This window comes from Dipodomys spectabilis, unplaced genomic scaffold (genome assembly GCF_019054845.1).
Source record: "Dipodomys spectabilis isolate Male_0828 unplaced genomic scaffold, ASM1905484v1 ptg000342l, whole genome shotgun sequence".
NCBI classification, from domain to species: domain Eukaryota; kingdom Metazoa; phylum Chordata; class Mammalia; order Rodentia; family Heteromyidae; genus Dipodomys; species Dipodomys spectabilis.
This window is the reverse complement of record NW_024871019.1, coordinates 699594-725756: the sequence shown is the minus strand read 5'-3', so window position 1 is coordinate 725756 and position 26163 is coordinate 699594. Positions and strand designations below refer to the sequence as shown.

General features: G+C 45.0%; 1 protein-coding gene across 2 annotated transcripts in view; it reads left to right on the top strand.

Moving 5' to 3' along the window:
* The first annotated feature begins 6285 nt into the window (after positions 1-6285).
* Positions 6286-26163, top strand: part of Rasa2 (RAS p21 protein activator 2) — a 76549-nt gene continuing 56671 nt past the window's right edge. For both annotated transcript variants that reach the window (XM_042665715.1, XM_042665714.1), the window contains exons 1-3: positions 6286-6449; positions 15269-15386; positions 20140-20243. In XM_042665715.1, the coding sequence (XP_042521649.1) occupies positions 6314-6449; positions 15269-15386; positions 20140-20243 (358 nt within the window). In that variant the 5' untranslated portion in view covers positions 6286-6313. The remainder of the gene's footprint in view (positions 6450-15268; positions 15387-20139; positions 20244-26163) is intronic.

Here is a 26163-nt window from a genome sequence, read left to right as displayed (position 1 = left end):
TGTGCAAAACAGAAATGTTTGTCAAGATGGCAGAAAAGCCGGGCGCTGGTGGCTTGGGCCTATAATCTTAGAGACTCAGGAGGCTGAGATCTGAGAATTGTGGTTCAAAGCCAGCCCAGGCAGGAAAGTCCATGAGACCCTTATCTACAATGAACAAGAGGGGTGTGAACACTCCCAGAGACGGGACCAGTCTCACCCTTAACATCACCTCAGGGAGCAGCCAGACTGCCTGTCTGTAGCTGGCATCATCAAAGATTCAGAAGATGCTGCACCTGGAAGGGAAGACCCCAACTTCCTCATCTTCTATGGGGTCTGGGATCCCCAAGTCTTCCACAGACCCAGACACCGTCTCCCAAAGATGGAAAATGCCGCTATCTCTGACACTCTGGCATTGTTGTTTGTTGTTACCTAAAGAGGCAAGCCATTTGATGAACATGTCTAGTGAGGTGGTTTTATCAGAACATTTCTCCTCCAGACAGTGGTTGAAGGCTCAGATGAAGAATTATTTCAGAGAAACAAAGATGCCACATCTCCTTTGCACATCTGTGGAGCGGGGTAAAATATTTTTATCTCTCTGTACCCTTCCTCGCAGAGGAGTGCAGCCAGCCTTTACCCTCCTCCTCCCCACAGCTAAATTGGGAGCTGCTTGGGCTGCTCCCATCTGCCCACACACAACTGTGCAGAAGAACTCGGAAGGGCCGCACTGGATTTGGGGGAGTTGAGAGGCAAAATCGAGCAAATGTGGGGGGGGTGGTGGCAAATGCCTAAGCCACACCAGTAGATTCTAATGGGAAAAGAGGCAAAGGCAAGCTTTTCTGGCAAGAGGCTGGGAGACTGCGGGCAGCAGTGTGCTTAGAGGCCTGGAGGAGAGAAGATGTGAAGGCTGAGGGAAGGATGGAGATGTAGAGATTTGACCTAGTAGTTCCGGGGAATGAAAGGAACAGACCGGTGGTATTAGATATTTGAGAAGATAAAGTCGATAGAAGATAGATAGATAGATAGATAGACAGATAGGTAGGTAGATAGATAGACAGACAGACAGACAGATGGAGTATGTATGTGTGTGTGTGTAGTATGTGTGTCTATCCATCCTGGGGCTTGAACTCAGGGCCTGGGCACTGTCCCTGAGCTTTTTTTGCTCAAGGCTAGTACTCTACCACTTGATCCATAGTGTTACTTCTGTGCTTTTTTATAGTTAGAGATAAGAGTCTCACGGACTTTCTTGCCTGGTTGGGGTGGACTTTGAACCACAATTCTCAGATCTCAGCCTCCTGAGTAGTTAGGATGACAGGTGTGCACCATTGCTGCCTGGACCAGGTTTTTTTTTGTGTGTGTGTTGGTCGTGGGGCTTGAACTCTGGACCTGGGCGCTGTCCCTCAGCTTTTCAGCTCAAGGCTAGTGCTCTACCACTTTGAGCCACAGCGGCACTTCCAGTTTTCTGGCAGTTCATTGGAGTTAAGAGTCTCATGGACTTTCCTGCCTGGGCTGGCTTTGAACTGGAATCCTCAGAGCTCAGCCTCCTGAGTAGCTAGGATGACAGGCGTGACCTATCAGTGCCTGGTGGAGAAAATGTTTTTTGTTTGTTTGTTTGTTTTGTTGGTTTGGGGCCTGAACTGGCTTGGGCACTATCTCTCAGCTCTTCAGCTCAAGGCGAGTGCTCTACCACTTGAGCCACAGCGCCACTTCTGGGTTTTTCTGTTTATGTGGTGCTGAGGAATCGAACCCAGGGCCTCATGTATGCAAGGTAAGCGCTCTACCACAGTGCCACCTTCCCAGCCCGAGAAAATGTTTTAAAGGGGGAAATACAATTGTTCTGTATAATTGTTCTGTAGCACGTTTTGTTTATGTAACAAAGCGGGATTATGTAACCGCTGCGTTTGTCACTCCCTCTGCAGCAGTGTCCCTATCCGTACTCAAACATCTTTCTTCTATGCTTTTCTTCTGCAGTCGGCTTTCTGCAGCTTTGGAGTTGAGAGCTCACTTACAAACTTTTCACCTCAAAAAAGCAAAAACAAAAACAAATACCACCACAGAAGCTGTTGAGAATTGCTCTAATCATCAGGAGTAACTGCCTCCCAGAACTGTTCCACACACTCCCGCCACTGGGCAAATTCTGCCCAGTGGGAGACGGGTCTTCCTAAGGGAGTCATGGAATGGAGGAAGTGGAACTGTGCACTGCAGATTGGAGTCCCTCTGCTTAGATCTCAAAGAGTCTATGTACTGACTTGTAAAAAGGTTCTCTAAGCCAGGCCCTGGTGGCTCACACCTGTAATCCCAGCTACTCAGGAGGCTGAGGTCTGAGGATCGCAATTCAAAACCAGTAGAGACAGGAAAGTCCATGAGACTCTTATCTCCAGTGAACCACCAGAAAGTTAAGAAGTGAAGCTGGGGCTCAAAGTGGTAGAGCGCTAGCTTTGAGCAAAAAAACTCAAGGACAGCAACCAGGTCCTGAGTTCAAGCCCCAGGACTGGCACCAGATAAATAAAAAGGTTCCTTAGTCTTTCTGTGCCCAGAAGCATTGGAGTAAAATAAGAAAACACACAAAGCAACAGTATCAACCTGCCTAGACCCAAAGGAAGCTCTAGCACACAGCTAGCTGTCTTACACACGCACTGCTCCTGCGTTTTGTTGAGGACAGAGAATCTTTAAGACAAGTTGCCCTTAAGCCCAAATTCCTGACTTTCAATCCTTAATCCTGAAGGTTTCTACCGCTTTGAGCTTTATTACAGGAGAGGCCTTTGGCTGATCTATTTTCTAGTTCTACTCACAACTTCTTCCTTCTTCCTGTCACTTAGGAAGAACTAAAGAACCTCGTCCAACCAACCCCCGCTCCATTCTCCCAGGACACCGCCCTGCTATGAGTGCCATATGCTCTCATTCGTGAATGTGTGCCACACCAGGCTGAGTTTCCTGGCCTCAGGACACCTTTGTGGAAATGTCAGAGCTTGGATATCAGCTGGGCCTGGCCTAAGGTCCTCTGGCCTGCCTCTCACCAACTGAGTGCCGTGTTGTCTCCAGGGCTCTTTAATGAAAGGATCTGCTCAGCCAAATCAAGAGATTTTTCCAAGCTGGGCAGTGGTGGCTCACGCCTGTCATCCTAGCCGCTCAGGAGGTTGAGCTCTGAGGATCCTAGTTCAAAGCCAGATCTGCAATTAATGACTAAAAAGCCAGAAGGGAAACCATGGCTCAAGTGGTAGAGCACTAATCTTGAGCACAACAGCTCAGGGACAGCGCCCAGGTCCTGAATTCAAGCCTCGGTGCTGGTGTGCGCGCGAAGAAAAGGGAAAAAAAATGAATGATGAAGAAATAGGAAGACAGTAGTGAATGGCCTCTTGTTAGAATGGAGAAGGCAAAGCTAGGCGTGCTAGACTTGAAACACATTCATTAATAATTTGAGGAAGGAAGTGAGCGCAAGTTTGTGTGATGCAATATTGTTCCTGTTACTAAACATGATGAAGAAATAAGAACTCTGCATGAATTTAAGACTCAGGATGGGTGCCACAGGAGGACACCGTGGCAGAGAACAGTCTTGCAGTGTTACCAAATATCTTCCATTAAGGAGACATTGATTTCACAAAAGATTTCTTCAAAGTAAGCAAAGATCAGTTCAAATAGCTCAAGCCTTTAAATCTTTATTCAGAAACAGAGCAACTGGAAGTAACCTCGGCGAATAAAGGACAGAGACTGTGCGTTTCTGTGACCAGAACATAAATTTTGAAATGTGCAGTACAGAAATTGGCTGAGAGAAAAAGAAGAAAGAAAATTTTTTTTTACACTTTATGTAAAATTGTTTTCATATCCTAAGTAATAGAGTTATACATTTGGGTTCAAAGGAGGAAAATTAGAAGACGCTGGCACAGATACAAATATTTTAAAGAAAGGAACAAGCCTTTAAAAACTAGCTTTTAATGTCAAATGAGAGGGTGTTATTAAAGTGTTTCATTTCTGTGTCAGTCATTTTGACAGATGATAATGAAGAAAAATAAATACAATTCAGAATTCTTTCTACAAATGAAATCTTCCAGTCTGCTGAGTAGAAGTGAGCTAATATGGTATTATTACTATTATTGTCAGTTATGAGGCTTGAACTCAGGGCCTGGGCGCTGTCCCTGAGCCTCTCTTGCTCAAGACTAGAACTCTTTCACTTGAGCCACAGCACCACTTCCATTTTTTGACTGACTAATTGGAGATAAGAGTCTCATGGGGGGGCTGGGGATGTGGTTCAGTGGTAGAGCACTTGCCTAGCATGCATGAAACCCTGGGTTCGATTCCTCAGCACCACATAAACAGAAAAAGCCAGAAGTGGTACTGTGACTCAAGTGGTAGAGGGCTCACCTTGAGCAAAAGAGGCTCAGGGACAGTGCCACGGCCCTAAGTTCAAGCCCTGGGACTGGCAAAACAAAACAAAAAACAAAAAAACCTCATGGGCTGGCTTCAAACCATGAACCTCAGATCTCAGCCTCCTGATTAGCTAGGATGACAGGCATGAGCCACTGGTGTCCAGCTAATATGATTCATTTATTTAGTATATTGAAGGAGTTAAATGAATGTAAGGTTTGTAAACTATTGAGTAGAAAATAAACAACATAGCCAGGTGCTGGTGGCTCACACCTGTAATTCTAGCTACTCAGGGGGCTAAGATCCAGAAGATCATGGTTCAAAGCCACTGCAGCAGAAAAGGCTGCAAGATTCCCTTACTAGCAAAATGCTGGACTGGTGGTATAGTTCAAGTGGTAGAGCACCAGCCTAACAAGTTCAGGGCTCTGAGTTAAAAAACTAATACCAGGGGGAAAAAAAAAAGATCAGTGTAAATACTTCTGTCCATGAAAGAATGAGAGACGGATGAGCAGTGCTTGAAAGCAGGAAGAAGGCTGCTCTTACCACAAAGTGGCTCAGAGAGCTAAGAGGAATTGAGTAGGCCTGAACACTTGATTAAGGAATCGGGACTTTATTTTGTAGTCGTTGGTAGCGTACATCATGCCTTAGCTTCATTTTTCCCTCAGCAAAAAAAAAAGGGGGGGCATTATGTATTATGGGATATACTTATATGTATTTGTTTATGTGTGTGTGTGTGTGTGTGTGTGTGTGTGTGTGCGCGCCAGGACTGAGGCTTGAACTCAGGGCCTAGATCTTGTCCCTACGCTTTTTTTGCCCAAGGCTAGCACTTCTACCACTTGAGCCACAGCTCGACTTCGGCTTTTTCAGTGGTTAATGGGAGATAAGGAGTCTCATGGATTTTCCTGCCGGGGCTGGTTCTGAACGGTAAACCCTCAGAACTCGGCCTCCTGAGTAGCTAGAATTCTATGCAGTAGGACCACAAGTTCCAGGGAAGCCTGGGGGGAATCCTAAGTTGAGATCCTGTCTCAAAAGCAGCAAGGAGGCTGAGATCTAAGGATTGCAGTTCAAAGCCAGCCAGGGCAGACAAAGTCATGATATGTATATGTATATGTATATATATATATATATTTCTTTCTGTCCCGTCTCCCCTTTTCTGGGTCTCCCATCCTCCCGAGCTGCTGGCCGGGCTGGGCTTTCCCCCTCTGAGACCCAATCCCTAACACTAACCACGATGAATTTAATAATAATGATCGCCGTTGATGCCCTGTTCGGCCTCAGTTTCCCCCTCCTCGGCAGCACAGTGCTGAGCCTCCAGAGCAGGAAGTCATCGTCCTCACCCCAAGTCAGGCAGTTCATCCCGGCGCGCAGCCAACTTCCCCCCAACAAGGAGCCCAGCATTGATCCGCCAGCTGCCTGGGGCCAATCCACTTTCCTCGGGAGCCCACAGCTCGGGATGGGAAACCCTTCCACGTTTCAGACTCTCTCCCGGGAAGGGAGGGAGGGAAGAGGGGGGCGCAGGGGTGGCTGCCCCGGGGTTTCCCGCTGGGGTCCCGGGGAGGCGGGGCGGGGCCTCGGAGGGCGGGGCGAGCAAGGTGGAGGCCCCCCCGGGGAGGGGCGGAGCCTCGGAGGGCGGGGCGAGCTAGGCGGAGGCCCGGGGCGTGACGAACAGGGCCGAGGTCAGGGGCGTGGCCTCCTCGCGTAGGGCGGGGCCTAGGAGGGTGGGGCGAGCTCAGGCGAAGCCCGGGGGCGGGGCCGTCTCCTCACGTGGGGGCGGGGCCTAGGAGGGCGGGGCGAGCTAGACGGAGGCCCGGGGGCGTGGCCTCGCCGCCGCCGCGCGGGGGCGGGACCGGCTAGGCGGAGGCTCGGGGGCGTGGCCAGGCGCGCGGCTCGCCCGGGCCTAGGCCGCCGCTGGGCTCCGCCTCGCCCGGGCTACGCAGGCGGCGGGGCTGCGGCACGGGCCGGGAGGGCGGGCACCATGGCGGCGGCCGAGCCTGCTGCTCCCGCGGCGGCTTCTCCCGAAGCGCCCGTGGCGACCGCGACGGCAGAACCGGAGGCGGGAGACGAGGACAGCCGCGAGGTCCGGGTGCTGCAGAGCCTGCGGGGCAAAATCTGTAAGCGGGGAGAGCGGGCGGCGGGGGGGGTTCCGGGCGGCGCGGGGGCGGCGGGCGAGGCCGGAGGGGGGTGTGTGGAGGGAGGCGGCGCCCGGGCCAGGCGGCGTGGGCCGCGGCCGAGGCGGCGGCGGGGGGCCCGGGGCGCGGCCCGGACGCGCGGGAGCCGGGGGGCGCGGGAGCCGGGGGCGCGAGGCGCTTCCGGCCGCCCTCGCGCGCAGGCCCGGCCGGGGAGCGGCCCGCGGCGGGAGCCGGGCGCGCGTTGCCGGGAGGCGCGGCCGGGGGTGGCGGGGCGGGGAAGCGGGGCGGCCCCGGGTTCCGGTCGGGTCTCCTCCGAGCCCCGGCGCGGGAGCCAGCCGGACACCTGTGCGCGCCTCAGCCCGGGCCGCGGGGACTCGAACCGGGGGTGGGTCGGGGTGGACTGGACCGGGGAGCTGGGCAGCGGAGCCCACCTGCCCGCCGCCGCCGCCCCGGATCCCCGCTCGGCGCCTGCGGGTCCCGGGCCGGCCGCGGACGCCGGCTCGTTGCGCTCGGGTCATTTGGATACCTGCCTGTATGATTATTGTTGTTGTTGTTGTTGTTATGGGGTTGATGACACGGCCCCGTGCCCATGAGATGTTCCCGCACACACACAGTTCACACAAACCCGTTTCCTTCCCGCGCCTTCCTCTCCCCCAATTCTTTTTCTATATCAAAGATCCATTTTTTGGGGGGGGGGGGAAATTTTGTGGGAAATGTTCACGTTTTCCCGATTTAGTCGTCTCAGCTTGGGAACAGGTTCCATGTCTTACGTAAATAATCCTCACTTAGGAGGGACACTGTTCCCTTTGGAGGGAAAAGAAAGAAAAACCAGAGTGCTTCAGAATTGCTCATCGGTGATGTCTTCCTCGGTCAGGATATCCGCGTGTCTGTATAATTTATAGGTTTTTCCTATATGTTATAATGTGTGAATTTTGCACATAACATTTTCTATGGAGCATTTCCTCAGTAGCAATGTTACCGGCTGATCTTGGAGCCTCTTGTTTTTCAGATGACTCCCTTTTCAAGGATTTGGGATTTTTGTTAAACCTCAGAAACTGAAATATTAAATTCTCTCACTTTTTATTTCTTGAAATACGCCTGGGATTTAAGAGATTACAGTTCTTCAATCTGGGAAATGACACCTGTGAAGTACCTCTTTTGCCCACCTTAAGTTTTCAACATGAAAGCTGCTTTGGATTAAAATTTGGATTAAAATACTAGGGTTGCAACTCAGGGCTTCTGGTCTTCACTTGGCCTGTTTGCTTACAGCGGGCATTCTAGCTCTTGAGCCATGCCTCCATTCTGGCATTTTGCTAGTTTATTAGAAATGGAGTCTCTTAGACTTTGCTGCCCTACCTGCCTGGCTTTGAACCATGGTTTTATGGGTCTCAGCCCACTCAGCTTTTATGAAATATTTATTTAATATTTGCATCTCTAATATTTGGGAGACCAAATGGACCAAAGTGACTTGGGTTTGCAAACTTTGGACGATTTTACTTTTTTTTCCGGGGGGGGGGGGGGGGGGGGGGGGGGGGTTGGAGGGGGAGATACTTTGCCCTCCTGGTAAACTGGATTAATCCAGAGTTGGTAGAACTTGAGAACGTTGGGAAGTGCAGTGTTGTGTTTTCCTGTATGTAGCTGACACGGGTTTTGTTGGCTAGGGAGCAGTCATCAACAGGTACTGAAGTCACAGAAATGGAATGAGAGTGGGCTGACGGTGAAGAGTTGCCCACCTGCAAGACTCTTGGCGCTGTCTCACCTCTTTTCTTCATGCCTTAGAAGGCCCCCTGGCCTGGAGACGTGGCACGCTCAAAACCACATTGGCACTCTCATGTCTTGGAGAAGTAGTAGTCCCTGGGTTGAAAGTCAGCCTGAAAGGAAATGTTCTTATTTCTGGACTTAGATGGGCAACTTCCACTCAAATCATGGCCCCGAGAAATAAGGATGGATTGTTTTATAGATCTGTAAAGTTCTGCAGATAAATAATGGTCCACAACTTTCTAAAGAGATTTCTTTCCTGTATTTTATGAAGGGTTTTTTTTTTTTGGGGGGGGGGTGTCAGTCATGGGGCTTGAACTCTAGGCCTAGGCACTGTCCCTCAGCTCTTCAGCTCAAGGGTAGTGCTCTACCTCTTGAGCCACAGCGCCACTTCTGGCCTTTTCTATTCATGTGGTGCTGAGCAATCGAACCCAGGGCCTCATGCATGCGAGGCAAGCGCTCTACTGCTGACGCACCTTCTCAGCCCTCTTTCCTGTATTTTAAAATAAATTTCCTGTATATTTCACAAGGTATATGGTATCAAATTTGGCACAACAACAAAAAATTCATAGCCATTTTCATACAGTTACCTGCTTTTGGCAAATCCAGTGTGGCTGACTGTGTTTTGGCGTGAGAGACTGATAACCCAGCTTTCTGAGGTCACCTTGGTGCCCTGGGAAGCCATGACAGTTTTGTAAGGTTGGCTTTCTTCAGTGTATTCAAGAGTCAAGGTTGGTTGTTGGGTGTCCTGGACTTGTCATGTGAAAGGAAGTTAGGAGTGTACCACAGGCCCTGTCCTTTGATCTGAACCTCCTGTGCAGTGGATACAGCAGGAGGGCTAGTATTCCAGGAGCACATTTGCATGCCTCCTCCACTCCCCAAATGTCATTCTCTGTGTAATTTGGACTTCTCATTTGTGTGTCACCAGCCTTCATGCTACCCTTTTCAGTTAGCACTTGTCTGTACAGCTGGCTGTTGTCCCATCAAATCAGATTATGGAAATGTTGAGAGGGCCCAATGCCCTGTTATGAATGGGTTTGTTTATCTCACTCAAGAGGGACCAGATTCACAGGGAGAGCCAAATATAAAGATTGGTGTGAATACTGAGATGGGGTGTACACATCGGACCTGTGGCTAAGGATCCCACAGGTATGCCCCCCGAACTTACTTGGTATAGTCCTGATACTTTCCGAGGAAGAATGACTTGGAGCTGTTTGACAAAGTCAGGATGATCCATAGGGTGTGGTTAAGTGCTTGAGCTTAGAGACCTTGTGAAGTTAGTCACCTGGGTTGCATCCTCATTTCCAACTTTCTCCATACTCTTGTGTAAAGCGGGGATTGTGAATACTACCTCTCCCACAAGATTTCTGTGACCCCTTCTCTTAGGAATAGAATAGGAGATAAGCTCATCCATTATCTGATGTTCTTACCAGCATGTGCAGGCATTTCCTTGGGTACAAAGCTGATTGAAAGTAGGCTTATACTCTGCCTTTATGTATTGTTTGTTAGTTAATGCTCATTTGACTTTAGGCCGCTCATTTACCTCTGAGCTTTTGGTTATCTCTTCTGCCTGGGGTTGTCTTTCTCCTTTCCTCCAGCCGGTGTTTATGTCAGGGAACTTCTGTCCTTCTTCAGAAGCTGCTCTCTGTGATCTGTCCAAAGCCTCCTTTGGAGCACACCCAGCTCTCTCTGGCCAGAGTGTATTGGTTGGGTCTTCCTGCTGCTGGAGAGTTACAGTTCTGTCCATTTCCTTATTATAGCACATTTCATAGAAATGATTTGTATATTTCCTCTATTATACTGTGAGCTCTGCCAAGATAGTTTATTGTTGTTTTTCAACTAAGAAGGGAACCAGTCTTTAGAAAATGCCTACCTTGAAATGTTATCCTGAGGGTAGCTTAAGATACTGGGTGTGAAAGTGTCTTGTAAAATATACAGCTGGAAAATCTAGAAGATGTTAGTGGTATTAAAAGAAAACCACGTAGGGGCTGGGAAGGTGGCTCAGTGGTAGAGTGCTTGCCTTGCATGCCTGAGGCCCTGGGTTCGATTCCTCAGCACCACATACACAGAAAAAGCTGGAAGTGGGTGCTATGGCTCAAGTGGTAGAGTGCTAGCCTTGAGCTGAAGAGCTCAGAACAGTGCCTAGGCCCAGAGTTCAAGCTCCACGACCAGCAAAAAAAAAAAAAAGAAAACCATGTGGATCTGTCAGGAACTTCATTGCCTTTCAGAATCAGAGTGCTCACTAAGCTTAGGCTCAAACTGATGCTGGAGTTACCTCTTATCTGACTGTATTCATGAATCTGGCTATTAGCTGGTTCTAAAATGTGGAGAAGGAAACTTTATATTTTACCTATTAATTGTTTTTATTTGGTATGATATGTTTGAATGTGGGTATAATAAAGTAAAAACCAAAACATTTTATTGGCTACCCAACTGATACGAGAAGAAGAGATTAAAAGTGTTTATTCATGCTAAGACTTTATTATTACCAAATATTTGAAGTAATGAGTTATTTAATAAGCTGTTGTGAGAAATTTGAAATGAGATGATGAGTTACTTAGAATGGAAGAAGAATCTATCTTTGAGATGGATAGAAACTAGAGTGAAAGGGTTCTTTGTAAACAGTTCACAGAGAAGTCTGCTAGGCACTTGTCTGCGGAAGACAGGAGCCAAACCTCAATGAGTTCATAGAGCTGGTTTGTTTTTTTTTTAACTAGGAACTCTTTGAATAGACTCCGGAACTAATAAAGCGAGAATAAAACTATCATTTTATCCTTTAATCATAGATGCTAATCCTACTTCCTTGTTAATGTGAGTTCTGAAATTATGTGACAGTGAGATTGTACGTGTTATCTACTAATAAAGTTTTATTCTCATTCATAAGAGCCGATCAGATCTTGTTGTATAGTCGCATATTAATGCTGTATTGAAAAGCTTTTTATGTATATTAAGAATTTTTTATGGCTTGCCCTTAGTTTTCTGTGTCCTTTTAGTAATCAAAATTCCTTAGGTAAACTGGTGCTAGTGGCTCATGCCTATAATCCTGACTACTCAGGAGATTGACTTTTAAGGATTGAAGTTCAAAGCCATCCCAGGCTTTCTGGTTGTTAATTGGAGATAAGAGTCTCACAGACTTTCCTGCCCAGGTGCTGGGTTGTGGGCAGGTACTGCCCCACCCAGTAGTTTTTCTGCTTTTGAATGGTTCATCTAGAAAACACATCCACATACTTCATACACAAAAGGTGCATCTTGGGCTGGGAAGGTGGCTCAGTGGTAGAGTGCTTGCTTAGCATGCATGAGGCCCTGGGTTCCATTTCTCAGTATCACCTACACAGAAAAAGCCAGAAAAGGTGCTGTGGCTTGAGCAAAAGAAGCCCGGGGACAGTGCCCAGGTCCTGAGTTCAAGCCCCAGGACTGGCACAAGAAAAAAAAAGTGCATCTTCTTTACACATTGAAGTAGACCAGAGTAAACCTCATTTGGCTCCCTGGATGCTTTTTTCCAAAACTATCTGAATAGCCTTGGGTTCTGCCAGCATCTGGTTTGGGGCCTTTAGCCTGCCACACCAGGCTTTCTTAGTTACCATATGAGCCTGGCAAAGTTTCAGGAGCTACAGGAACCATTGGCCTGGCCTAGCCCCGTAGAGATTCCCACCAGATGTGTTTCAGTTTGATTTCTCACCTTGAGGAGGGGCCTGTAAGGCCCTTAGACACTGACAGCAGAGGTGGGCAAGGCAAACCACAGGAAGATCCTGTGCTCACTTGAGACACACCTCTATAACCCACGGGTACTTCCTGCCCTACCTTGTGAAACTTGTGTGTTCGTGTGCAGTAGTTTCCTAACTTCTAAACCAAGCTCATTCAGACGTGATTAATACGATGGTACTATAGATAGCTGCAGGATGGTTATTATGCATATGACGTGTGCACACAACCGGTCCCTAATTATGTTCATAGACTCTCCCACTGACGACTTGCTGCTTACCTCACGGGGCATTTTTGAGAAGAGCAATAGAATTTATGCCTTCACGTTGACTTTTTGCTTTTTTAGAATGATACATAGTTCAGAGTTTTAAAAAAAATCTTCAAAGTTGATTAGAATACAGTATAAACATCGGTGGAATGTCAAATGAAATTTACTCCCCCAATATAACTGATATAAGCCAATTTTCTTTTTTAAAGTTCTGTATATTTTGTGCAGGTCCTAAGGCTTGAACTCAGATGAGCACTGACTCAGCTTTTTTGTTCAAGGTTGGTTTTCTACCACTTGAGTCACAGCTCTACTTCAGGCCTTTTGTTGGTTAATTGGAAATAAGAGTCTCATAGACTTTCTTGTCCAGCCTGGCTTCAAACCATGATCCTCAGATCTCAACCTCCTGAGTATATAAGATTATCGGAATGAGCCATCAGTACCTGGCTAAGATTTATATTAATTAACACATAATTGTATATAATCATGAGTTTTCCAATAGTTTTAGTTTTACGCTTTTGTTTGTTGGAGTTTTTTTGTTTTTTGGTTTTTTTTTGGTGGAAGGAGGTGCTTATTTTGTAAAAAATGTTGCCACCTTTATTCGCTACCTGACTTTTTTTCACAAAAATAAAGGCAGCAGCACTGGAAAAATTAGTTTTTCCTAAAACCCTGTAATAGAGCAGGAGAGTGACTGGATTGGCCATGCTTTGTGCTTTGCAGTAGTAGGCTGTGTGGTCCGATTGGTGATACCGGTCAGCTTGCTGTCATTTAAGTATAACACATGAAGGATTGTTATCTCTTCATGACAACTGACTGCTTCATCATTTAACCCTAATGATCTAAATCCATAAAATTAAGAGGCACGCTAGTTCACCTTGGATTAGTGTTGTATGGAGCATATATGTACATCAGTGGGGTTTTTTAAATTACCTTGTGTTTTAAGTTAAAGTGTTATATAACCATATGAGGTTTATCTAGTCCAGACTTTGATCAGGAAAGCTGTGTGTCAGTGAGTTTTCTGAAGCAAATGCAGTTAAGATGGGACAAGAATGTTGATTCCACGCCTCTTGCTTTCTTAGATTTGTACTTTGTTTGATTTCAGCAAACACCAAAAATTCATGAGTATCTCCTAAGAACTTTAGAACTAGACTTGGCTGAGTTTTTTATTCATTCCTTAACAAATATTTCTCTGGTGTTTATTATATGCCAATCACTATTTTGGATCTTAAGAATCAACAAGTTCTCAGGTCTCGTAGGAAAGAAAGGAAGGGAAAAACTCTTAAAAAATTAACAGAGATTTTAGATCGTTGTGAATGTTATCAAGCAGACAGAGCAGAGAAATAGAATATGTTGCCAGTGTTATCTACTTTAGATAGTATGGCTGGGGAGGTTTCTCTGAGGAAGTGACATTGGAACTGAGACCTGTGTGATAAGAAAGCACTAGCCAAGTAAACGTCTGGGAGTAAAGTGTTCCAGGCAGAGGCCCTAAGCTTGACCGAATTTGGCATGGCTAATGAACAGGGGCTGGGGGGAGGGGGGGAAGTAGACACTGAAGAGGGTAAGAGAAGAACATAGCAAGACCGGTTGGGACTGTGTAAACGGTGGTATGGAGACGAGACTTGGTTCTTAGTGAAATGGTGTGGTGCTGGAGCGTGGGAGTGGCTGACTTAATCATATATTTAAATCTCTGGGTGCTTGATGAAGAATGACTACAGGAGAGGGACAATCGAAAGAAACCCTGGGTCCAAACAGCAGATTACTACGATGGCTTGGATTCGGATGGTGGCAGTGAAGGAAAGAAGTAGTTGAGTTATTTGGTATTTATTTGGAAGTTCTCCTTGATTTGCTGGTGGTCTGGGCGCGGGGTAGGGGATCGCAGGAGGGTGGTGGGAGGAGGAAGGAGGGAGTCTAGGGAAAGAACATGTTCTAGGAAATCAGATGGCCTGTTTGGGACCTGCTAAATTCGAGATGCCCACTGGAGGTCTAAGGGAACAGTTGGGTGTTCATTCACATACAGTGTTGATGGAAGTTCAGGCCTGGGCGGCACCGGCATTCACACCAAATGCTGCAAGGATTTCCTTAGAGAAAGAAAAGGAAAGGGTCCATTACTGGGCCCTGAGACCACTTCAGCTATCTATCTATCTATCTATCTATCTATCTATCTATCTATCTATCTATCTATCTATCTATCTATCTATCTATCTATCTATCTGTCTGTCTATCTGTCTATTTATCCATCCATCCATCCAGTCATGGGGCTTGAACTCTGAACTTTGGGCCTGGGCACTGTCCCTGAGCTCTTCAGCTCAAGGCTCCACCACTTGAGCCACAATGCCACTTCCTGTTTTCTGGTGATTGATTGGAGATAAAAGTCTCACAGACTTTCCTTCCCGGGGCTGGCTTATGAACCACTATCCTCAGATCTCAGCCTCCTGAGTAGCTAGGATGACAGGCGTGATCACGCCACTGGCACCGGGCAAAGGAGAGCATTTTAGAGAGGAATGCAACGTTCAGTTGTGTACAGGGGTGTCACCAAGTTGAGTATGAGGAGAAAGACACTAGTGACCTTAGCCAGCAGGAGCGGTTTCCGTGCCGCTGTGGGCTCTGGAGCTGAGTGAGCAGGCGGTGGGAAAGGGGAGGCAGTGAGTGGAGAGGAGGCCTTTGCGAAGGGAGTCTAGGAATTGGCTGACAGCAAAAGGGAGGGGTTGAAACATTTTTTTTTCCTCTTCTAGTACTTCCGTGCACTTGTTTATGTGCTGATGGAAACACTCTGGTAGAAGGAATGATGATTCAGGAAAGAAGGACAAAGTCCTGGATGCGCTGCTAGCTGGGTGGAGAGCACATCACTGACTGCACTTACGTAGGGATGGTGGGGGTGGGGACTGGGGTGTAAAATGCTCCCACATGCTCCTTCCCGTAGTCTAAGTCTCCTGTGGATGCAGTCAACCTTTCCCTGATCACTGGTTGTTGGCTTTTTTTTCTGAGCCACATATAATGTATTCTTTCACATTGAATTCATCATACACAAGGCTTAGTATGAAGTAACTGATAATATTTACTTTTTTTTAACCCACAGGTGAAGCTAAAAATTTATTGCCATATCTTGGACCCAACAAAATGAGAGATTGTTTCTGTACAATAAATTTGGACCAGGAAGAAGTTTATCGTACGCAAGTTGTTGAGAAATCTTTAAGGTTGGTAGAGAAATTGGAAATGACCACTCAAGGTGATATCGATTGCTTCATCAATGTTATGTATTTTTCCCAGATTATTATCACCTAGAAGACTTCTTCATTTGAAACTTGTATTTACATTAGGAATTTATTTTATTTATATTAAAAATTGTTTTTGATGGTTCTAGGATTTGAATTCAAGCCCTTTTAGTTATGAGGCAGGTGTTCTACCGCTTTAGGCCTGTCCCCAGTCCTAGAATTTATTTTTAGAATTTCAGAAATGGAGTTTGAAAGAGTTGAATGTTCATTGAGCCAGACTAACCATATGCTGGGCTCCTTGACAGTAGCTCTGCAAGTGATCATATGGTATTTGCTTAATTATGTTCCAGTCAACTAGTGGCTGACTCCTAAAACAACCTGTTTGGCCTTTGAACTCCTGTGACTCTCAGAAAATGCTTGTGTTTAGTTGGTTAATGGTTGTTTAAATGAGATCCTGTTACGTGCCAGGAACAAGACAGATACACTGCTTGCTTTTATATGGCTTTTCATTTCCTCACTACAGAAAATAGTTTCTCATTCCGTCATTTGGACTTTTCGGGGAACAAGTTTAATTCATCATTCACATGACATTCCATCATATACCTCAGTCTGTCCTCAAAATCAGCAAGCGCTAATTTTGCCATTTGTTTTTACTTTCCTTAAAGGACCTCATTATTTTATTTTTCCAAGTCATAACAGCTCTTAAGCTTCTTAAAAGTTAATTATTGCTGCATTCTCAGGGGGTGGACTCTTAGCCTTTTCATCTTTGGAAGTGTCACTGCCCTTTGACGGTATGCTTAGAATGTAGCAGCATTTGTGGACATACTTCTAGCACAGCCATGCTGGACAAATGTAGTCATTTTCAGACAAGAGTCCAAACAAGGGTATGGGGAGTTGTTGAAAGAAAGATGTAGTTAATCTGGGCACTGGTGGCTCACGCCCATAATCCTCGCTACTCAGGAGGCTGAGATCTGAGGATTGTGGTTCAAAGCCAGCCTGGGCAGGAAAGTCTGTGAGATTCTCATCTCCAATAAACTGCTCAGAAAAAGCTGGAAGTGGCGCTGTGGCCCAAGTGATAGAGCCCTAGCCTTGAATGTAAAGAGGTTCAGGGTTGAGGTACAGCACCCAGGCCCTGAGTTTAAGCCCCAGGACCAGGGCTCCCCCCCCCCAACAAAAAAAAAAAAAGAGGACATAGTAGATGAAATACTGTGTGCATGACTTAAGTCAACTGTAGTTCAGTTTTAATTCAGGGAAATAGATTCCTTCATGTTCTCTTCTTCCCCCTTCTCCCCCTCCTCTTCCTCTTTCTCCTGAGAGAGAAGGGAGAAGAGAGGGACAGGAGTAGAGAGACAGAGAGGTAATAGATGCGCTGTGTAGCTCAGGCCGGCCTGAATTAGTGAGGCTTCTGAGCACTGGGATTATAGGTGTAAATATTAAGTTCGTCATAAGAAAGGCATTATATAAAAGCAAAAATAGTAGGCTGAGCATAGGTGGTTCACGTTTGTAATCTTAGCTACTCAGGAGGCTAAGAACTGAGGACCATGGTTCAAAGCCAGCCTGGGCAGGAAAGTCTGTGGTCTTTGTTTTATTTGTTGTCAGTCGTGGGGCCTGAACTCTGGGCCTGGACACTGTCCCTCAGCTCAGTTCTGGCTTTGTCTGCTTATGGGTGCTGAGGGATTGAACCAAGGGCCTCATGCATGCAAGACAAGCGCTCTACCACTGAGCCACCTTCTCAGCACCAATCTGTGAGATTTTTTTTTTTGGTCGGCCTTGGAGCCTGAACTCTGGGCCTGGGCACTGTCCCTGAGCTCTTCAGCTCAAGGCTAACATTGTACCACTTGAGCCACAGCACCACTTCCAGCTTTTTCTTCTTATGTGTTGCTGAGGAATCGAACCCAGGGCCTCATGCATGCAAGGCAAGCATTCCACCACTGAGCCACCTTCCCAACCCAATCTGTGAAATTTTTATCTCCAGTTAACCACTAGAAACCCAGAAGTGGAGCTGTGGCTCAAGTGGTAGAGCACTAGCCTTAAGCAAAAGAGCTCAGGGACAGTGAGTAGGCCCTGAGTTCAAGCCCCATGACCGCAAAACAAACTTTAGTAGCCCAGAAAGCTTTGGTGTAATTCTCCAAATCATTAGTCATAGGTCCCTGCTGTATCAGAATTTTTGTGTTTTTATATTTTGTAAATATAAATATATAAATGCATTATATTTATAAATGAAGAAACTAAGCAAGAGGCTGAATAACTTGTGATGTAATATGGGAAGTTAGAAACACAAAACTAAGATTGAGGGGCTGAAACTATTTACATCTTAGGCTGATACTTGAATATATGCTGATTTTATATTTCAGAGTAGGTAGTGATATACAAAAAGAAACTAGTAATTGTCCATGAATTGGATACCTGTGCTTTCTAATATAGAGCCTTATAAATAAGGAACTAAAATTAGTTTACCTTGTTTTTTCAACTGTTGCCTTTCTGAATATTTTTGTAGTAGAAAATAATGAAGCCAGTTTTCTTTACCCATCTGTATTTCTCTAGCTGTATACCAACTTGAAAAGTAATTTAAGGCAGCACTGCATCATTGTAGACAGTTTCAGTATAGTCAGAGTAGATGCTTCTTGGATTATGGTATCCCTAGCATTTTCCCTCATGCAGTAGGGCAAAAGAATCTTTAAAAAAAAATCCTGCTTATGGGGTGGTTGGTAGCACATGTCTGTTGTCCTAGCTGCTCAGGAGGCTGAGATCTGAAGATCATGGTTCAAAGCCAGCCCAACAGGAAAGTCTGTGAGACTTTTTATCTCCAGTTAACCACCAGAAAATTGGAAGTAGCACTGTGGCTCAAAGTGGTAGAGCATTATCCTTGAGCAAAAGAGCTCAGGGATAATTTCCAGGCCCTGAGTTCAAGACTCATGACTACTACCACCACCAACAAAAATTCCTGCTCAGTCTGGAGGCCGAAATTTGAGGATTGCAGTTTGAGGCCAGCCCATGCAATAAAGTATGTGAGACTCTTATCTCCAGTTAACCACCAAAAAGCTAGGAAGTGGAGCTGTGTCTCAAGTGGTAGAGTGCTAGCCTTGAGCAAAAGAAGTTCAGGGACAGTGCCCAGGCCCTGAGTTCAAGCCTCAGGATAGGACAAAAAAAAATATTTTTTTAAAAAAACGTGGCTAGGGGCTGGGAATGTGGCTCAGTGGTAGAGCGCTTGCCTTGCATGCCTGAGGCCCTGGGTTCGATTCCTCAGCACCATATAAGCAAAAAGAAAAAAAGCCGGAAGTGGTGCTGTGGCTCAAGTGGTAGAGCGCTATCCTTGAGCTGAAGAGCTGAGGGACAGCACCCAGGCCCAGAGTTTAAGCCCCACGACCAGACCCCCCCCCAAAAAAAAAAAAAAAACGTGGCTATGTGGTATATAAAAGGAATTATCTGTGTTATAATTGAAATACCTAAACATGTCATCTTTGCCTAATAGTTGTTTAGGCATGATGTCTGTTGAAACCAGTTAGAAGACTCTAGTGACTCTGGCAGACCAACTTTGGAAAGCTTGCCAGGGTTTAGAACAGCTAAGAATAGAGTCACTTGTTTTCTGGATGGTATCAGAGATGACTTTTGTAAGAGTGTGATACTTTGAATTTCAGCTTTTCTTAATGATAACTACATTTCAGGATGGTATTTTAAAATAATCTATAAGGTAGAAATTTCACTGGCTAACAGTAGGCAGAGGTGACTACCGAGAGGTATAGGGAAAATTTCTGGGGAGATAGAAATGTTCTGTGTCCTGATTAGTAGAGGGATTACAAAAGATTTTCCATATCAAGAGCAACTGAAATGCTCGCATATTGCTAATAAGTATATAAAATGGGCGTGACTGCTTGGAAAAACACTTTAAAAGTATTTTAAACTTTAAAAGTATTTTTAAAGAAGCCAGGCACTGGTGGCTCATGTCTGTCAGCCTCTCAGGAGGCTGAGATCTGAGGATCACGGTTCAAAGACAGCCTGGGCAAGAAAGTCGTGAGACTCATCTCCAATAAACCACTAGAAAACCGCAAGTGGTGCTGTGGCTCAAGCAACAGAGCGCTCGCCTTGAGCTGAAGAGCTGTAGAGAGCTCGCCTTGAGCTGAAGAGCACGGGGACAGTGCCCAAGCCCAGAGTTCAAGCCCCAGGACCGACCAAAAAAACAAAAACAAAAAACAAAAATACTTTTATTTATTTATTTTTTTAAACCAGGGCTGAGAACCGAACCCACGCCCTTGCACGCGCCAGGCGGGCGCCCTTCCGTTGGGCTAAACCCCCAGCCCCCAAAAATATTTTAAAGTATACCTATTGGGGTATCACATATTATTGTGGTATTTCCATATTTCTAGGACAGGGATGTGAAGGATACTGTTCGGTGCTGTCACTAAGTCCGCTTTTGGTGAATGAATATGAGTCTAGGCCATCCAGTGTATCTTCAGGACTGAAGGGAACTATGCATCCTGTCAGTGGAAAGCCTCTGAACTCAGCCTGTTCTGAATAGGATTTGGTTGAAACTTTGCATTGAAAATGACTTTGGGGTATTTTGAAGTTCTTTTTCCATGGGATCTTAGTCTGTAATTCTGTGTAGTTGAAAATGATGCTTGAAGATAATTTTAATATTTAATATTTAATAATTTAATACGTCGATAGTAATAAATTGATTTGTTAATAGTGGTATTATTTGAAGTAGTGAGTTTTCTCCCCTTTCTTTTCTCTTTAGCCCATTTTTCAGTGAAGAATTTTACTTTGAGATTCCACGAACTTTCCAGTATTTGTCTTTCTATGTCTATGATAAGAATGTTTTACAAAGAGACCTTCGTATAGGTAGGTACAATTCATCATTATTTTAAACTAACACATTGAGGTGCTATTATATTCTATAAATATTAAGTGTTAAGCTGCAGAATTATATATGCTCACTATTTCCAATCCTTTTCTCTAGACTCAGTGAGTATTTCTGACTTGGATTTTTAATTCGTGTGTTCAGCTTCGATGGTATGCCTCCGGAGGCCTTTTTGGTCCCAAGCCCCTGTGCTTGCTGAACTTGCTCCTTAGTTCACCATTTAGGTCCAGAGAAGATAAATGTGGTACTTATGAAGGTAGAGATTATGTCTCAGCGAGTGCCTAATTTGGTAAATGTTCAAAAAGCATTTGTTAAATGGTTCAACTGTTTCTATCCAAAGCTTATAGTATTAGTCTATCTTTTAAAAAAATGCTATTTTAGGCCGGGCGCTGGTGGCTCACGCCTGTAATCCTAGCTACTCAGGAGGCTGAGATCTGAGGATCACGGTTCAAAGCCAGCCCGGGCAGGAGAGACCGTGAGACTCCTATCTCCAATAAACCACCAGAAAACCGGAAGTGGCGCTGTAGCTCAAGTGGTAGAGCGCTCGCCTTGAGCTGAAGAGCTGAGGGACAGCGCCCAGGCCCAGAGGCCCAGGCCCAGAGTTCAAGTCCCACGACCGACCCAAAAAAAAAAAAAAAAAATGCTATTTTAGTTTTTTTCTAATAGAATAACATTCATTATAGGGTTTCTTCCTGTCTGTATTGGTGACCAATAAATATATGTTTCTTTTTTTGTGGGGGAGGGGACAATACTGACTACGAACTCAGGGCCTGTACTTGGCGGGCAAGTGAGCCAACACTTCTAGTCCCCCATGCCCCCCCCCCCTTTTTTAAAAATCAAATGTGATTGTTTTGCCTAAGCTAATCTTGAGCTGATGGATTCAGGTGATTCTACCTCAGCCTCCAAAGTAACTCCAACTACAGGCATGTACCAAGTCTGCCCAGCTCTCCAGCATTCTTTCTTGTTAAATGTTAGCTTTTGTCTGCTATACACATAACAAATACTTGTTTTCTCTCATATAAGGCTTTTGTTTTGTTTTGTTTTTAATGATCGTGTATTGAAAGCCAAGGAAGTGATTCTCATAGTGTGTGTTTTCTTAAATGTGTCTATTTGCTTCCTAAACAAACATGCAGACTCTTTTGTTCTTTCTCCTGTTCTGGGGCTTGAACTCTGTTCAAGGCTAGCACTCTACCACTTGAGCCACAGCTTCACTTCTGGCTTTTTTTGGCAGTTAATTGGAGATAAGAGTCTCATAGACATTCTTACCTGGGCTGGCTTTGAACTGAGGTCTTCAGAGCTTAGCCTTCCATGGAGCTAGGATTATAGGGATGAAGCACCAGGGCCTATCTATTGTTTCAGATTTTGAAGTGTGAGAGTATTTGTATAGATTTTTTTTTTCCAGATGAGCATTTATAGTCTGAAAATCTAAACTTTTAAATGTCATGTTTGTGCTCAAAGGTAATTCTGTCTTGTAGGGTTTTAACAGACTAAGTAGCAAAAGAAAGAACAGTAATAAAGTGATACGAATTGGCACACTAGAAGAAGTCTTAGATTTTTACTGCTTCTAATGGAATTCTGTATATAAATTATTGAGGAGGAAGGTGATAAAAGATGAAGCTGGTAATATATTGGGACCAACCTCTGATAGACCTTAAAAACCATCCCAAACCTCAAAAGCTGTGGAATGTGGGTTTTATTCTATAAACAGTAATTTTGAACCGTTTGAGAATATATGGCAGTGCATTCATGACTAATAATCTATAATCCTAGTTACTTGGGAGTATCAGGGTCCCAAGGTCAGCTTGGGAAATCCAAAAGACTGTCTCAACAGGAAGAAACTAGGTGCGTGAAAGACTGTTTCAACAGGAAGAAACTAGGTGCGTGATGGCATATTCCTGTCATCTCAGATATGATGGGGAGCCAGAAATAGGCAGATCAAGGTCCAGGTATGTGATTGGACAGGAAGCAAGACCCTGCCTCAGAAATAACAGGCATATAAAAGGGCTGAGGGTGTGGCTTAGAAGTAGAGCACCAGCTTAGCTCAAGTGCAAGACCCTGAGTTCAAAACCCAGCACTGCCCAGACCAAAAAGAAAATAGTACCTGTGTACGTTCTGTGGATTTATACATACGCACACACACATAATATACCTTGTGAAATCTAAATGCGCTGAGTTGATAGTTTCTAAGTTGTAGGCATAGGAAGCTGCTGATAAGAACAGGCCGTGGAGAGCAGTAAGGAGGCTTTTATCAATCAGGTAAGCTGGCTGGGGCAGCGGCAGTGAAAATGTGGAGGAGGGAATATGCCTCAGGTTTCCTGTAGGACTCCGGGAGCAAGGGGCTGACGCAGATGTGACGTGGTGGAGAGTTCACAGTGAGCTTGTCTGCCACCCCACCAGTCCTGAGCTGAAGTAGGAAACACACAGGAACCTTCACTGGGTGTGGGGCATGTGAAAAGAGAAGAGGCTTTTATTTCAAAGAAGTTAAGGCTGTGTTACCTAGGGAACATCTTGGTGGACACACTTGTTGACAGCTGAAACACAGATGTGAAGCTTAGAGGAAAGGAGAGCTGGAGACTTGAAAACCGTGAGCCGGAAGTGAAGGCTGTGCGGGAATGAGTGGAAATAACCTGGGAGCAGAGGGGGCTTCAGGGAGAGAGCTTCTAGAACATCCAGAAGGCATTAGTGATTTTCATTGTCTTTGTACACCTATTGTCATCTTCAGATAGCACTTCTTGAAAGAGCCCTCACTTGAAACCTGTAATTGTCGTTTACCAAATAAAGGCCAGTTTTCAGTAAAACAACTTCCAGTAAATTTATTGTAAAAATTGTGTTGGTGTGAAGTTTTTTTCTTTAATTTTTATTACTAAGGCATAAAATGTCATCATTTCATGAGTTTGTTTTTCCTTTTACATGTAGAAATTATTAAACATACCCTGTAAAGTACATACTGTGTAAAGTTGGAAATTGGCCTTGTTTTTTGGGGGGGAGCGACGGGGGTCCGGTTGTGGATCTGAACTCTGGGCCTGGGCGCTGTCCCTCAGCTCTTCAGCTCAAGGCTAGCGCTCTACCACTTGAGCCACAGCACCACTTCCAGCTTTTTATTTTTGCTTATGTGGTGCTGAGGAATTGAACCCAGGGTCTCAGGCATGCGAGGCAAGCGCTCTACCACTGAGCCACCTTCCCAGCCCATGGCCTTGATTTTTTTAACTTATAAACCCTTAACATTTTTCTTGCTTAACATTCTTTGTTATCAACTACCAAGTTTAGTTTACTTTTTAGAGATGCTGAGCTGTTGGAAGTATTTTTTTGTTTGTTTTATTTTGTTTTTTTTTTGTTTTTTTTTTGGTCGGTTGTGGGCCTTGAACTCTGGGCCTGGGCACTGTCCCTCAGCTCTTCAGCTCAAGGCGAGCGCTCTACCACTTGAGCTACAGCGCCACTTCCGGTTTTCTGGTGGTTTATTGGAGATAGGAGTCTCACAGTCTTTCCTGCCCGGGCTGGCTTTGAACCTCGATCCTCAGATCTCAGCTTCCTGAGTAGCTAGGATTACAGGCGTGAGCCACCAGCGCCCGGCGGAAGTATTTTTTTTTAAACATAGGTATCTGACTACCTTTTTTGGGCTTTTTGTTTTTATACTGCTGGCCTTGGATTTGTTTTTGTTGTTTGTTTTTGCCTACTGAGCCCAGGGGCCTCCTGCATACTTGGCAAGCTTTCTACCACTGATCTATAGCCCCAATCCTAAATTACTTTTCCCCCTTCCCATCCCTAGTCCCCTTCCCTCAAGTACTAATTGTTACCAATGTGGAATTTAGTTTTTTACTTTAGGCATCTTGATATTCCAGGAATAGTGCAAAAAGTACTTGATGGATTAATTAAAACTTGAGACCTGGGGCTGGGAAGGTGGATCAGTGGTAGAGCGCTTGCCTTGCATGCATGAGGCCCTGGGTTCAATTCCTTAGCACCACATAAGCAAAAAGAAAAAAGCCGGAAGTGGTGCTGTGGCTCAAGTGGTAGAGCGCTAGCCTTGAGCTGAAGAGCTGAGGGACAGCGCCCAGGCCCAGAGTTCAGGCCCCATGACTGGACCCAAAAAGAAACAAAAAACAAAAACTTGAGACCCAGGATCCATGCCATAGAAAGATTAAAAAATTTTAAACTTAAGTTTTTTACGATGTACTATATTTTTCTAAGGTATTGGAAATAAGAAAAGATGAGAAAAACTTGAAGCACTTATTTCTGTTTCCATTGAGGATTCTAATATTTAGAACAGTTTACCTTTACAATTTATAGTTATTTATTTACTTATTTATTCTATTTTTTTGGTGAGCAGCGCCAGTTCCTGAGGCTTGAACTCAGGGCTTTGGTGCTGTACCTGAGTTTTTTTGTTTTTGTTTTCTCTCAAGGCTAGCGCTCTGCCACTTGAGTCACAACTCCACTTCGGGCCCTTTTTTGGCAGTTAATTGGAAATTAGAGTCATGGAGCTTAATGCCCCAGGTGGCTTCCAGCCATGCTCCTTAGATCTCAGCCTCCTGAGTAGCTGGGATTACAAGCGTGAGCCATCAGTGCCTGGCTAGTTATTTTTTAAGGGAATCTATAGAGTTAAAACAAATAAACATGGCTATTTTAGTAGATTTGGGCAACCTTCCTATCCCAGTGGCTAAGATAAAGGGATACAGAGTATTTCACTGGGATATTGGGAGACCTGAAGTCTGATGTTGACTCTACCACTGATTTGCTGTGACGTTTAACAAGCCAATTCACTTTCTAAGGCCTGGTTGAACTATAAGATAAGGCTATATTCAAAATCGTTGAGGTCTTGAATTGTGAATTCTGCCCCCATTTGGCTCTTAAGTCAAATCTACTAGTTAAAAGTTGCTTGTGACTACACTTTGGCATCTGATTACAGAGGTACTGTACAGTTGCCTTTTGCTATTTACAGATCACCCCTATTGAGTGGCTTAATTCAGCAACTGTGTATTTGCTCAGGATCTTAGGAGTTGCCAGTTTGGACTGAGTTTATCTGTGATCTTTCTCTATCTGGAAAGCTGACCGGTGCTGTGTGGTCTGATCCTTGTCTGACTGTTGGTCCTGGTGGTCAGCTGGCTCTTACTCTTTCTGTATGATCTCTGGGTTCCATGAGGTCAAGTCCCATGGCACAGAAGCTTATTAAGCTTCCGCTTACGTTACATTGATACTCACTGGCTGAAGCAGGTCGCAGAGTCAGTGCTGGAGAAAACTACACAAAAAAAAAACTGGGCCCAGAGTCAGTGCTGGAGAAAACTACACAATGGCCTAAGTGCCAGGAAGTCTGGTTTGTTGGAGGCCATTAATACATCAGTCTACCACACATACCAGAATCCATCCACCTTCAACCTCATGCACTGTCAAGAGCTCCTGGGTGCTGCCGGTGGCTCTTGAGTCATGGTGTTGGCTGTTTGCCACGGTCTCTTCAATCATCTGGTCATCTTTTGTATTGTATTTGCATTTTTTCTATCCTTTCAGCCATTTCTGTTATTTCTAAGTAGAAACAGGATCTGTATCAGGCTGATGTTTCTAAGAATATGTGGTGACTAAAAGTTAATGGCAAGAAAATACTGTTTAGAAGTTGTATTGGAAAGCTAAGAATCCTTTTTTTTTTTTTTTTTAATTTCCTGTCCTGGTTGGATTTTAAGGAACTTATAAGTATCTGCTGTGTGTATATTTGGTTTCAGCTCTTTTTGTCTATGAGTGTTAGGACAAATGGGGACATGAAATTGTACCTTTAAATGATTTGTTGGAAAATTTGTTCCTGGTTAGTAAATTCATGACTAGTGAAATAATGAGTTAATTTTGTTTGAAGAAAAGTTAGAAACACTGAGGTAGAAAAGTCTTTGGGACTATTGTAGGCTTAGAATTGTGTGTGTGTGT